This window comes from Dipteris shenzhenensis, chromosome 6 (assembly GCF_047967505.1).
Source record: "Dipteris shenzhenensis isolate YYH24624 ecotype China chromosome 6, Dip_SZ_1.0, whole genome shotgun sequence".
Classification (NCBI taxonomy): domain Eukaryota; kingdom Viridiplantae; phylum Streptophyta; class Polypodiopsida; order Gleicheniales; family Dipteridaceae; genus Dipteris; species Dipteris shenzhenensis.
Window position 1 is genome coordinate 54,254,418 of NC_141601.1, and position 12,123 is coordinate 54,266,540.

The window sequence follows — 12,123 nt, forward strand, 5'->3', positions numbered from 1 at the left end:
ATACTGGACCAAAGCCACTCCCCTCCAGATAGAGACAGTGCTAGCGTCCCCGGATCTCATAGTAGGCTGAGCAAGTGCAAAGAAAATGGAACTTTGTCTCAACCGCCCCCAGCGTACATAGCTTGCAAATCCTCTGCTCTCTAGGTATACCTGCAGCTCTCCCCGCCTCAAGCCTCAACTGATGGGACGAAACCCGGGTCTGTCCAATGGCAATCCTAAGTGCATGTGAGACTCCTCTGTCCTCAAGGTACAGGCGTTTCATGATGAATCCCTCCTTCGATACTCTCAGAAAGTGGTCGCGGTAGAACTGGGTCTTGGTGGGGAGCTCTTGGTCCCCTCCCCAAGTCCAAGATGTATGGAGCTAGAGGAGATCTAACGTATGATATGGTTGATCTCATCACGTGGGATCGACTCAGGAGGAGCTTCCATGCTGTATTGAGAGAGAGAGAGAAGTAGAAGTAGAAGTAGAGTCTATTAACGTCCTTGGGGGGCCAAAAATGAACCATGGGACCCGTCTCAATACAATGTAAAATAGAGTCTGCTCAAGGAGAGGGGTCAGGAGTCTATGAGTTCCTGACGCCAGGTAAAAAGAAGAGAGAGAGAGAGAGAGAGAGAGGCCTTCAAGCAAGATTTTGACATCCATAGAGAGGCTAAGGGAGCTCTAGATTTCCATTGGGTTGTAGATAGATATAGTGAGCCTGCTTGACGTTGCTAAAGACCGAGGACAGAGAGATCCAGTGCCAATGGGTGTGACTAAGGACTCTATAAGCTTGTAGAATTGTAGAATCATCACTTTGGTTAGGAGGTGACATCTATTGCAGGCTTGTGGTTTCCCATGTGTTGTATTGGACGATCAGATTGCAGCAAAGGTGGGTCTTTGGTGTCACACCTCAACCCCTCAATGGCTGAGAATAAATTCAAGTCCTCTGAATCTCCACCTAAAGATGCACCACAAAGTTTGCCTGGTTATGTGAACGTTTGTAAAATTTTGAAGCAAACAAATGTATGAAGTCCAAATTTGACAATGAAAAACATGTATCCCAAGAGTGAGTAAGTTTTTTTGATACACTAGAGTGAGTCAGTTCTCAGGTAGTAAAAATGCCAATTATCTAATACTAAAACCTTTAAAGTCATGTGGATATCCACATGGTTAACCTGCCTCATTGCATGGACCCTTCCAATGTACACACTCCATCTGAATTCCTTCAGAATGGCAGGTATGCCCAGCTTCTGAATCATTGAAAGAGGCTTAGAATCAGGAGACTACAGGAAAACCAAGCCTTCATTGGATGAATGAGTCATTCTGATGACTGCAGCAAAGATGGGTCTATACAGTCAATGGTAGCAAATATGACTGACAGACTCTTGCACCGAAATAACTTTAAGAAAAAATCATACAATGTGCATTCATTGACATATCATCAATCCTGCATGCTAGATTTTGTAAAATTCCTCAGAGACATATATTAAAAACCAGACCAAAGGTTCACCAAAATGCACGAGCATCAAGAGCCCAGCAAATCAGCACAATCCTGAAATTTACAACTAAGAATTATGGATGAGGGATAAAACTTACCAGATTTGAGGGCACCAAAGAGAATCCAAGCGAATCAAACTCTAAGGAGGTGACTTTTCCATCTACAAGATCGAAGCTGTAATCGCGAACCTTGCATAAGAAAATACTCTTATCAAGATTCAAAGGCATTGAAGAACAGCACAATCATGAACATCTGAAAAATCTAATTGCGCAAACATAGCACAGAGGAAAAAGCAGACATGTAAGCTTCCACTCAGACAGAAAATTTGCCGACATGGATTTATAAGAACATTGACATTGTAAAAACCATGTCTATAGGAGGAACACAGTTCCTAGTCGTATCTCCCTTGAAGTTGAAACATAAGCAAGCAATACATTACCATCATGCTAAACAAAACAAACTGGCACACTTCAAACCTTATGATAGTCATCCAAAAGGGTGCAGCCGGTAACTCTGTCAAGCATAGCAGAGACTAGCTGCTATACAATTCCCACTGATGCCAGCCGTGACAAATTATGAGAGCAGATCATTGTAAAAGCATATGCTTTCATGCAAGCATAAGCAACCACAATCCATAGCTGCCAGGGAATGGCGTTCCGACATCTGGAACGCCATTCCGGGAAGCAAGGCGGAGCCCGGAACGGCCCCAGAAAGTCCCCCTTTTTTTGGGGGGGGCTCTTGGAAAGTTTCAACTGGGTATTTTAGAGCTTATATGGAAAGTTTAAAGTTGTAAAATGTTAGTTTCTTTCATTTTCTAGCATAGTTTTATGTTATATGTTGATGTGGCATTCTAGTTCCCATTCCCCCCTTCCCGGAACGTTCCCGATCCTTGGTAGCTATGCCACAATCACAAGTTTTGTTATTTTTAGAAGATCCACACCAAACCTCATGGTGAAAATCATAACTGAAGATGCTAGTGCTTTGGCTTTGCCGATGAAGATAGCCAGTTGGCAGTGAAGCCTTGTAGAACAAACTCATACAGATCTTTTTCCATAAAACGTTGCATATGTTTTCACCAAGGCCCAATCCATAGGTCCATATGGATGAGGATCTTTCTCCCTTCCAAATGGAGAAGAGGACCCCCGCCCCAACAATTGGGTGTCACTCGCAAGGAAAGGAGGTGGACAGTAGCTCGAGAGGGAAGACTCCTGACACCCGTTGACACACCTGCCTAGGGAGGTGAGATCTATGAGTCTCAAGGACTGAAACCCTAACTTGCACCATCTAGAGATGTAATGAAAACTTGTGGTCAAAGCCAAGGAACTTCTTAGAGTCATACACAAGATGAGATATTCTCATCTACACAGGGACTCACCAAAGCGAGTATGATTTTTTCCCGAGTTCAAAACAAAGAGCTTATAGTTCCGAGCTTGATTCCAATGACCTTTCATGATATAGCCTTTCCTAGAGAAATGGTGTTGTGCACCCTTTTGATGCTTCCACCCCATACCCTCTAGGTTTGTCTCCAAGGTCCGCACAAATACTTACCAACCACGTAGCACCAAAAATACAATACCAACATAGAATGTGTACCCAAACCACAAACCACAAAACACTATAGATATGGTGTTAATCTTGTCATATCACCAGTACATTCCTTCAAGCATATACCAAATATGTAAAGCTGAGTATTGTATCATGATCATACCCATGCTTCTAAAACAAGCCAACATATCATAGTCAAAGTGTTTCCGACAACATGCAATCTAACCACTACATTGGTCAATTGAAAATAGCATAAAACCATAATATTAGAGATGTACCCTAGGGTGTGGAGTCCCCACACACCTTCAGGACTACTACTTACCACCTAACCCTTGAACAAATGATTGGTGTGCGTAAGGGTATTCAAGGATATTAATTTGACCTAAAAAACCTCCATTTGCTAATGATATCTCCCCCACTTGAAAATTCAAAGTTGGCATAATTGGTCTCCAAACCAATGTGATTCCTACCTCTCTCACTATCATCTACATGCTTGAGGTCCTCCTTCTCATCATGGTGTTGGTCTCCCCCCTCAATATCATGGAGAAGCTCTTCATGTGTCCCACTCGACTCCAACATCTTGGCTAGTTGAAGTCCTCTTGCCTCCACTCTTATTAGAAAATGTAGTATTTCCTCTTCCTCTTCCTCTTCCTATTCGTCTAGAGTAAGAGTCTCTTTTGGTGCACTGCATCATGTATATACTCATGTTTGACTTTGAGCGCCGGAACGAGGAGGAGCTACTGAACATACTGTTCAGTAACAACTCTTAAGGACTTTTGGCGGAGATTTCTAGAGGGACGGTCCCCCTCACCACTCACTGACACTCAGATGTGGTCTGATTATGCACGCACACTCTGTGATATCCCAAATCAGCCAGTCGCTAAGCTATTACATATGCCACGCCCCACATCCTGCGCCCTCTTCACTAGGGGGAGGTAAAGGATGCCGTAATGATGAAACTTCATAATGACCGAGCGAAGGATCATGAGGGACTATGCACTAAGTTCATTGCATATGGGATTAACCTCCTGAGCCCCGATCTTAGCAAAGCTATTTGATGAAGCGGTTTGCTTGGGGTTCCCATGCACCTAGACCATTAACACTATCTCACCCATTCACAAGGCAGGGGATCCCATGAGCCCGGAGAACTACAGGACCATTATGATTGGACATGTCATGTCCAAGATCTATGCATCAATACTTGATTCTGAGGTCAGCACATTTGCGGAGTGTTGAGGACTCAGAGCAGTGGGACATGCCGGTTTCAAGCAGGATCATGGGACCATGGACCACATTCTCACACTCAGATGTATCATTGAGGAGGCGAGGGCACTGAAGCAGAGGGTTTACTGTTGCTTTGAGGATTTCCACAAGGCATTTGACACCGTTCCGAGGGCCCGCCTCATACGACGCCTATAGGATTTGGGTTACGACCAAGAGATCATATGGGCTGTCATGGCACTTTATGAGCGAGTTTCATGCAGAGTCCGGCTGGATTTGGATGGACAGACGAGATCATGAGCACTATCGGGGTCAAACAAGGGTGTAAATTATCACCTACCTTCTTTGGCCTCTACATTGACGAGCTCGAGACAGGGATGCAAACACAGGGAGGGGTAGGTTGCTCTCTCGCAAGCATGCTGATCCGGATATTGCTTTATGCAGATGACGTGGCTCTCTTGTCTTTCTCAATAGAGGAGGGGCTCCAGAGACACCTTGACGCACTACAGTCTTCTGTGAGTCTCATGATTTGAAGGTCAACTTGGGTAAAACCAAGGTTATGATCTTCAATACATCTCAAGCCGTCATGCACCAGGAGCAGTTCACATTTGATGGGTCCCCTGTTGAGACAGTTTCATTATACACTATGCAAAGCTACGACCAGGAGATGTACCAGGACTGCACCCTTGAGGGGCCGACAGCGCTCTATTGCTGACCTCATCCCTTCACTACCTCATCCATCCTGATGTCTTGCAGTTGATGATGATGATTATTATTATTATGATGATGTCGATGCTGATGCTGAGTTTGATACATATAGTCGACTATCGACATGACTATGTTGTACTTAGGACTTAGCACTGCCATTCTGCATTTTTTTGCATTCTGCATTGGTGTGGATGCTCGTTTAGTAGCTCCACTACCACAGCTCATTGTATCAGGTTTTTCACAGTCTCATATACCCATTGGTCTTCCGAAGTCTTTAATAAACTCTCTCTCTCTCTCTCTCTCTCTCTCTCTCTCTCTCTCTCTCTCTCTCTCTCTCTCTCTCTCTCTCTCTGCACCTCCCCGCCTACTCGCTGCTCCTCCCCCACCTCTGCTCGTTGCTCCTCCTCCCCCGCTTCTGCCGACTCTGCTCCATGGATGAGGACCTCACTCCACTACAGGTTGAGGAGAGGCGCTTTCTGTTGACAGTAATGCAAACAAGGGGGGGGGTAGGTTGCTCTCTCGCGGGCATGCTGATCCGGATATTGCTTTACGCAGATGACGTGGCTCTCTTGTCTTCCTCAGCAGAGGGGCTCCAGAGACCCAGACGCACTATAGTCCTTTTGTGAGTCATGATTTGAAGGTCAACTTGGATAAAACCAAGTCTATGATCTTCAATACATCTCGAGCCGTCGTGTGCCAAGAGCAGTTCGCATTTGATGGGTCCCCTGTCGAGGTAGTTTCATCATACACTTATCTTGGGGTCGTCTTTTCCGGACCCAGCTTCACTATGAGACCCACGATGCATGCACACCTAAGCAGAGGATATGCTTCATTGGCTAGACTAGAGAGGCAGTGCTTCTGCTCTCACTTGCAAGATCCATGGACCAAAGGGTTGCTTTTTGACTCCTTGGTCCGCTCAGCAAGGATGTATGGCAATCCATGCTAGGGGCCAGACTTGTCGGATACATAGTGGGTCAGGGTGGAGCGGCTACACGTTCTCATGTTATCACGGATGATCCGTGGTAAGCCATCCGCCGTTCCTCACCAGATCATTCACGCGGAGTTTGGGTCACCCCCATTACAGCTAGATGCTGCATTTCAAGTCATCACGTATCTGTACCGAGTCAGGGAGTATGGGGATTACACCTCTGGGCATAGCAGGATACCATGGCTAGCACTATCCTCTTCTATGGCACTTGCAGCAGGGGGAGACCAGAGGTGCTGGTATGCACACACAAAGAGATGGTTTGAGGGACTAGGGCTCCACATGGACAGACTACCCCCATTCCAGTACAGCATGGATGCTCCGTTCTCTCCCCTCCTATTGTTGGTTCGTAGATGGAACAATGGAGCAAAGATGAAACACAATGAACACTTCTTTATTCATGAGTGGTTACATATATAGGCAACTGCCTCCATGTTGATAGATCCAAGATCCACAATTATCTCCATGACTATCTCAATTAGGCACCTCCTATGATCACTCCAAATCCACTCATCACACCAACCTGACATACCTAACTGCCAAGTCACTAGAACCTTCTAGCACACCTACACTCACACTCCTAGCATAGGACTCCTAGCCCATAGGCACACACACACACATACATTAATTTGTCCTTCATCCCCCCCCCACAAATTGATGACCTCAACCCTAGCAGTAATCCATGGGAGACTTCATGGCTTGCCCACCTCTAGTGGCAACACACATGATCCAAACCTGGTACTCACTCTAGTTGCATCAGCAGTAGACTCATTTGGGCATCCTCATCCCAACATGATCTCACTCTGACTTTGATCTTTTGGTCTACAATTGGGAGATAGACAGTGACTATGTATGGAAGACCCATGAGTCCTACAAGGTAAAACCTCAAAAAGACTAACAATCTTTTAAGGATGGACTATCCATGGCAAAGAACCATTATTGACTCAAACACACAACATAAAACTAGAAGACAGGGCCAATGCCCTCCTGGATAAAGTCTCCTCATTGATAGAGGTCTTTGCAGCATCTTGGTCTGGTTCTTTCTTTCTGGTCTTCATAGTTTCCAAGAGCACAAACATATCAATGTTGATGTAACTCTTTTACTCTTTGTCCTTCTCCACACTCTTTAATGCATCCTGTCCATATTCTGCAATACAAGATCCTTGTAGTCCTTCACCTTCTTTGAGTGTCCAAGCCTTAAAAACATTTTGTGAATTCTCTGGACTGAAGAGGGTCTTACCACTTGTCATGCAAGGGCAATGTCTACTCTTGTACAACAGGTCATGATTGGAAACCATCATGTAAGTCATGAGATACTCTTTCTTCATGTAAGCTCTTGTCATAGTCAACCTCACTAGTCAACTAGTCAACAAGATAGTATGACTTGAAATCCACTTCAAAGTACCATAACTTCAATCCTCAATATAAAAGATGAAAAATGCATTCAACTGAACTTCAAAGAGCATTCTCAGAACTGAAAAAGCAATCTCTGAATCTCTGAATTGTGCTTTAACTCCTCAAGCATCACCTTAGCATTTAGTGTAGCATCAAACTTCAAAAAAATGTCTAGAAATGCTTGCAGAAAACAGAGGAACCTTAGAGGCTTGATACCTCACTCCACATAGCATCAAGCTTGGGGCTTTTGTTGCGCAATCAAAGGTACATAAGATGAGAAGGCTCGGTACAAATCTCAGGCGCAATGGCACGTCACACTACCTGGGGCAGCAGCATCTTCTTCAACTGTGAAAGCCATGTCTTCTCTAAACCCGATTGGTTTTTCTTCAATTTCTCCTCATTCTCTTGACCATTTGCACTCAGATTTCACTAGCAGGTAGCCCATAGGGTCGCCTAAGTACACCTCAGAGCATTTTAGGAATGGTGGCTCTAGCAAGCTCAATTCACAGAAATGGCGCGGGATGAAGAAAGAATCGGCACGGGCTGTAAGTGTAGGCCATCTTCTGGTGGTTCTAATGATGCCCTATAGGCCATGGTATGTGCCTTGTAGGCATAAGTGTAGGCACTTGTAGTGTTAGTGCCTTTTAGGCCACATAGGACACTTAGTCCTATGTGACACCTAGGACACTTAGTCCTAGGTCTAGGTACAAGTACCTTGTACTTGTATCTTTTCATTATCTAAGATTTGACGTGACGGGTGTTCTTCTACGACCCTTTGCTACCTGCACTCTCTCTCTTTGCCTATCGATCCTACAGTGGTATCAGAGCGAGGCTTGACTCGTCTTCCTGCCCCCGGACTCCCTACATTACCTTCCGTACAGTCGTACTCAGCCTGCACCGTACATCTCTCCGTACAGGCGTACGGAAGGTCTGGTACATGTTCCGTACTACATTCAATACTTGCGCCGTACAGCCCGTACGTGAGCAGACGTACAAATCGGTATCTGCATTGCCATACAGCAGATACGGACTGTGACTCCGTACATTTCCGCACTTGACACACCGTACCTGCGCGTGGGAATGTACCTGCTTCGATACTTTCGTACCTGATTTCAGTACATCATAACTACGCGTATATCGTCCGTACTATTCCGTCCGTCATACCTACACTGTGCATCGTACATTGGAGCTGCTCCATACAACTGTACACAGCAGTTGTCCGTACAGCGTACCCGTTCCGTACGTCACCGTACAGGGGTCCGTACAGGTTTCGTACAGCTGTACATCTCGCATCCGTATAGCTGTACATTGGATTCCGTACTATTCCGTACGTCTGTTCAGTACCTACGCCGTACATTGAACTTGTTTCGGGATTTGGTTCAGGACTGTCACATTGTGCCACGTCATCACTCAGGTCAACAAAATTTGGGGTTTTTTGTGTTGGGAGCTCAATTTCAACTGGTGTTTGGGACAATAACTCATACTTTTGCAGCTTCACGCCTTGAGGCTATACATTGAGTCACATTTGCAGGACATTGAGTCACATTTGCAGGACACTGAGTCACTTCTGCAGGACATTGAGTCACATTTGCAAAAATTTCAGTAAAATTTGGGGCTTTTCTACATTTGCCCTCTTTTTGGCCTATTTGCCCTCATTAAATTTGGGGCTTTTGCCAGATTTGCTGTTTCTGCAGTGAACATTGCCTGTCACAGTCACATTTGGGTCAAATCTACATTTGCCCTTTGATTTGGGTCAGAAATTTGCAGATATTTGCTGTCATTTTTGGACAGCCAGCTTTTTGCAGTGATAGCCTTGAGGTTTTTGGGTTTTCAGGTCTTTTTTCAGGGTATCACATTTGCTATGGCTGGGAACAATTAAGATTTATTTGGAGTTCTTCGTGAAGATGATAAGTTGGATGGCACCAACTATCCGATGTGGTCTTATCTCATGAAACATATTTCATCCCTTATGAGTATGACCTGAGGTATTATCATCTGGTTGAGGAGCATTATTAAAATCTCCACAAATGAATGCATGTTGTTTTCAGGGATAACTCTGCATATCAGCCCAAATTAAACCTCTGCTGCAAGAAGACTGTGGCGCATAAACTAAAGCAAATTCAAAAACTTCCCCGTATTTAAGACATTGGATGATCAATCATCTACCTTGACTATCATTTAGAGCAACCATTGGATGTAATTCATGTTTCACCAAGAAAACCATCCCTGAAAAAGTATGTTCTCTGCATAGAAAATATCATAACCAGAAAAAGGCCCATGATGACCAGCATACATATGCTGATTATGCTCCTGCAATGCAACTATGTCAGGCTGCATTTGATGCAGATAACCCCAAACCAACTTCCATTTCCTAGGATCACAAAGACCCTGTACATTGAGAGTAAGACACTTTATGTATGACAGCATATTTACAAAGTATTTACATTGGAGAACCCAAAAGATCAAGTTTGCATTTCAACCTCAGGATCCAGCCCCCAACCCTGAGATGAAACTAATGTCTGTGGAGAAGATAAAAGAGCAGCCACTTCATCTTCAGGAAAGAGGGTATGACTGGTTGTCAATGCAGCCCATGTAATTCCAATCCCTAAATTTTCTTGAGTAGTGTTCCCACTTGATGGCAAACCATTCCAAGTACGTGATGGAAGAGGTCTCCTTGCTGTCATAATTTTTCTTGGACTCTGCCAAGCTTCCTGCAAAGTTTTTTTCCCTTACTTTCAATTGAGAAGTTGAAGGCATCGAGGCAGAAACATTAGCATTTGATGCAGCAAGAGCTTTCCCCTTATCCTAAGCTGCATTTGCTGGTTTATTGAACTTATTCTTAGTCTGAGAGGAGACAGAAGTATCCTTAGGATGCATATCAGTAGGCATAGCATCTGGAGGCATTTTGTGCAGGACTAGCGGGCATTGTGAAGCCATGTGCCCAAACTTTTTACATTCAAAACAGGCTCCTACAGATAAATCCCATTTCATCTTATAAAATGCACTCCCCATCGCAACATTGTTTACCGTAACAAAATATGAGTTTGGTGGGATTATTTGTATCCCACAAAATAAAAATCTATTCGAGTTGCCATTCAATTGTGGTGGACACACCATTCCCCAAAGAGGCCGCGATTTTTGGCAACAAGGAAGCAAGGCATATTTACAAAGTATTTACATTGGAGAACCCAAAAGATCAAGTTTGCATTTCAACCTCAAGATCCAGCCCCTGACCCTGAGATGAAACTAATGTATGTGGAGAAGATAAAAGAGCAGCCACTTCATCTTCAGGAAAGAGGGTACGACTAGTTGTCACTGCAGCACATGTAATTCCAATTCCTAAATTTTCTTGAGTAGTGTTCCCACTTGATGGCGAACCATTCCAAGTACGTGATGGAAGAGGTCTCCTTGCTGTCATAATCTTTCTTGGACTCTGCCAAGCTTCCTACAAAGTTTTTTTCCCTTACTTTCAATTGAGAAGTTGAAGGCATCGAGGCAGAAAGATTAGCATTTGATGCAGCAAGAGCTTTCCCCTTATCCTAAGCTGCATTTGCTGGTTTATTGAACTTATTCTTAGTCTGAGAGGAGATAGAAGTATCCTTAGGATGCATATCAGTAGGCATAGCATCTGGAGGCATTTTGTGCAGGACTAGTGGGCATTGTGAAGCCATGTGCCCAAACTTTTTACATTCAAAACAGGCTCCTACAAATAAATCCCATTTCATCTTATAAAATGCACTGCCCATTGCAACATTGTTTACCGTAACAGAATATGAGTCTGGAGTGGGATTATTTGTATCCCACAAAATAAAAATCTATTCGAGTTGCCATTCGGTTGTGGTGGACACACCATTCCCCAAAGAGGCTGCAATTTTTGGCAACAGGAACAAAATTTGAGTACGTAATTTCAGTTTAGGACCCATCTTGTTCCAGAGACATCCTATGATAATTACAATAGTAAAGGGTGACTCTTGGACTTGGGTAAGACTCCAAGACTTTAAGACTCACATTGCACATGGTTGAGTACTTCCTTCAAAGGACATATATTTCACCCTTTTTCCAAGAAAGAGTAGTTTGGGTGGCTGTTTTTTGAAGCTATCTTGGCAATGCAAGCTCAAAGCTCAAGGGTTTAGGCTCAGAAAAGGGAAGCCCCCCACCAAAGCCTAGAGCGCTCACTACCATTAGTTTGTGGATATGTGTGGGAGTCAACATATCGGCATGAGACTAGAGAGATAGGAGTGTGTGGGTTGGGCGGAGTCATAGTTCCATATAGATCATCTCTCAATGGGATGATCTCAGTAGAGAGACGTGACCCACAAGCTAGGTTCCTCTCGATTTGCATCAGATGTGCATCCCAATGAGATCTTTTCATTGCAATATGCTACTTTCCACCCAAGAGACCTCACACTTCACCAAGACTTCGGAAGGAGGCATCACCATACACAGCCTTGTATCCAAATACACAAGGAAGTTCTCTTTCTTGGGACTTTCAACACGACTGCAGCTCGACAGGTATCAATCATTGACTTTCAACATGACTCTATTTATTACTCGACATTGATCTAGATAAAGCAGACATATCCCAAGTTTTCACAGACATGCAAGCCCTGATCACCTCGTATGAACACTTTTGCTTTGACATGTGCATGATATTGAACCTGATTATCTACAATGATCTGGATAGATGGCCTTCTTCAGGTGGACTCACATGTTAACCACACGGAGTAGGTTCCAATGTAGTTGACTACCTCATGGGACCCCTTGCTTTTGCCTCTCCATCACATATTTTTC

At 44.2% G+C, this 12,123-nt stretch overlaps 1 protein-coding gene across 2 annotated transcripts in view; it reads right to left on the minus strand.

The window, feature by feature from the left end:
* The window catches only part of LOC147901358 (uncharacterized), a 175,310-nt gene that overhangs the window by 70,387 nt on the left and 92,800 nt on the right, over window positions 1–12,123 (minus strand). For both annotated transcript variants that reach the window (XM_087376068.1, XM_087376067.1), the window contains one exon: window positions 1,577–1,666. In XM_087376068.1, the coding sequence (XP_087232194.1) occupies window positions 1,577–1,666 (90 nt within the window). The remainder of the gene's footprint in view (window positions 1–1,576; window positions 1,667–12,123) is intronic.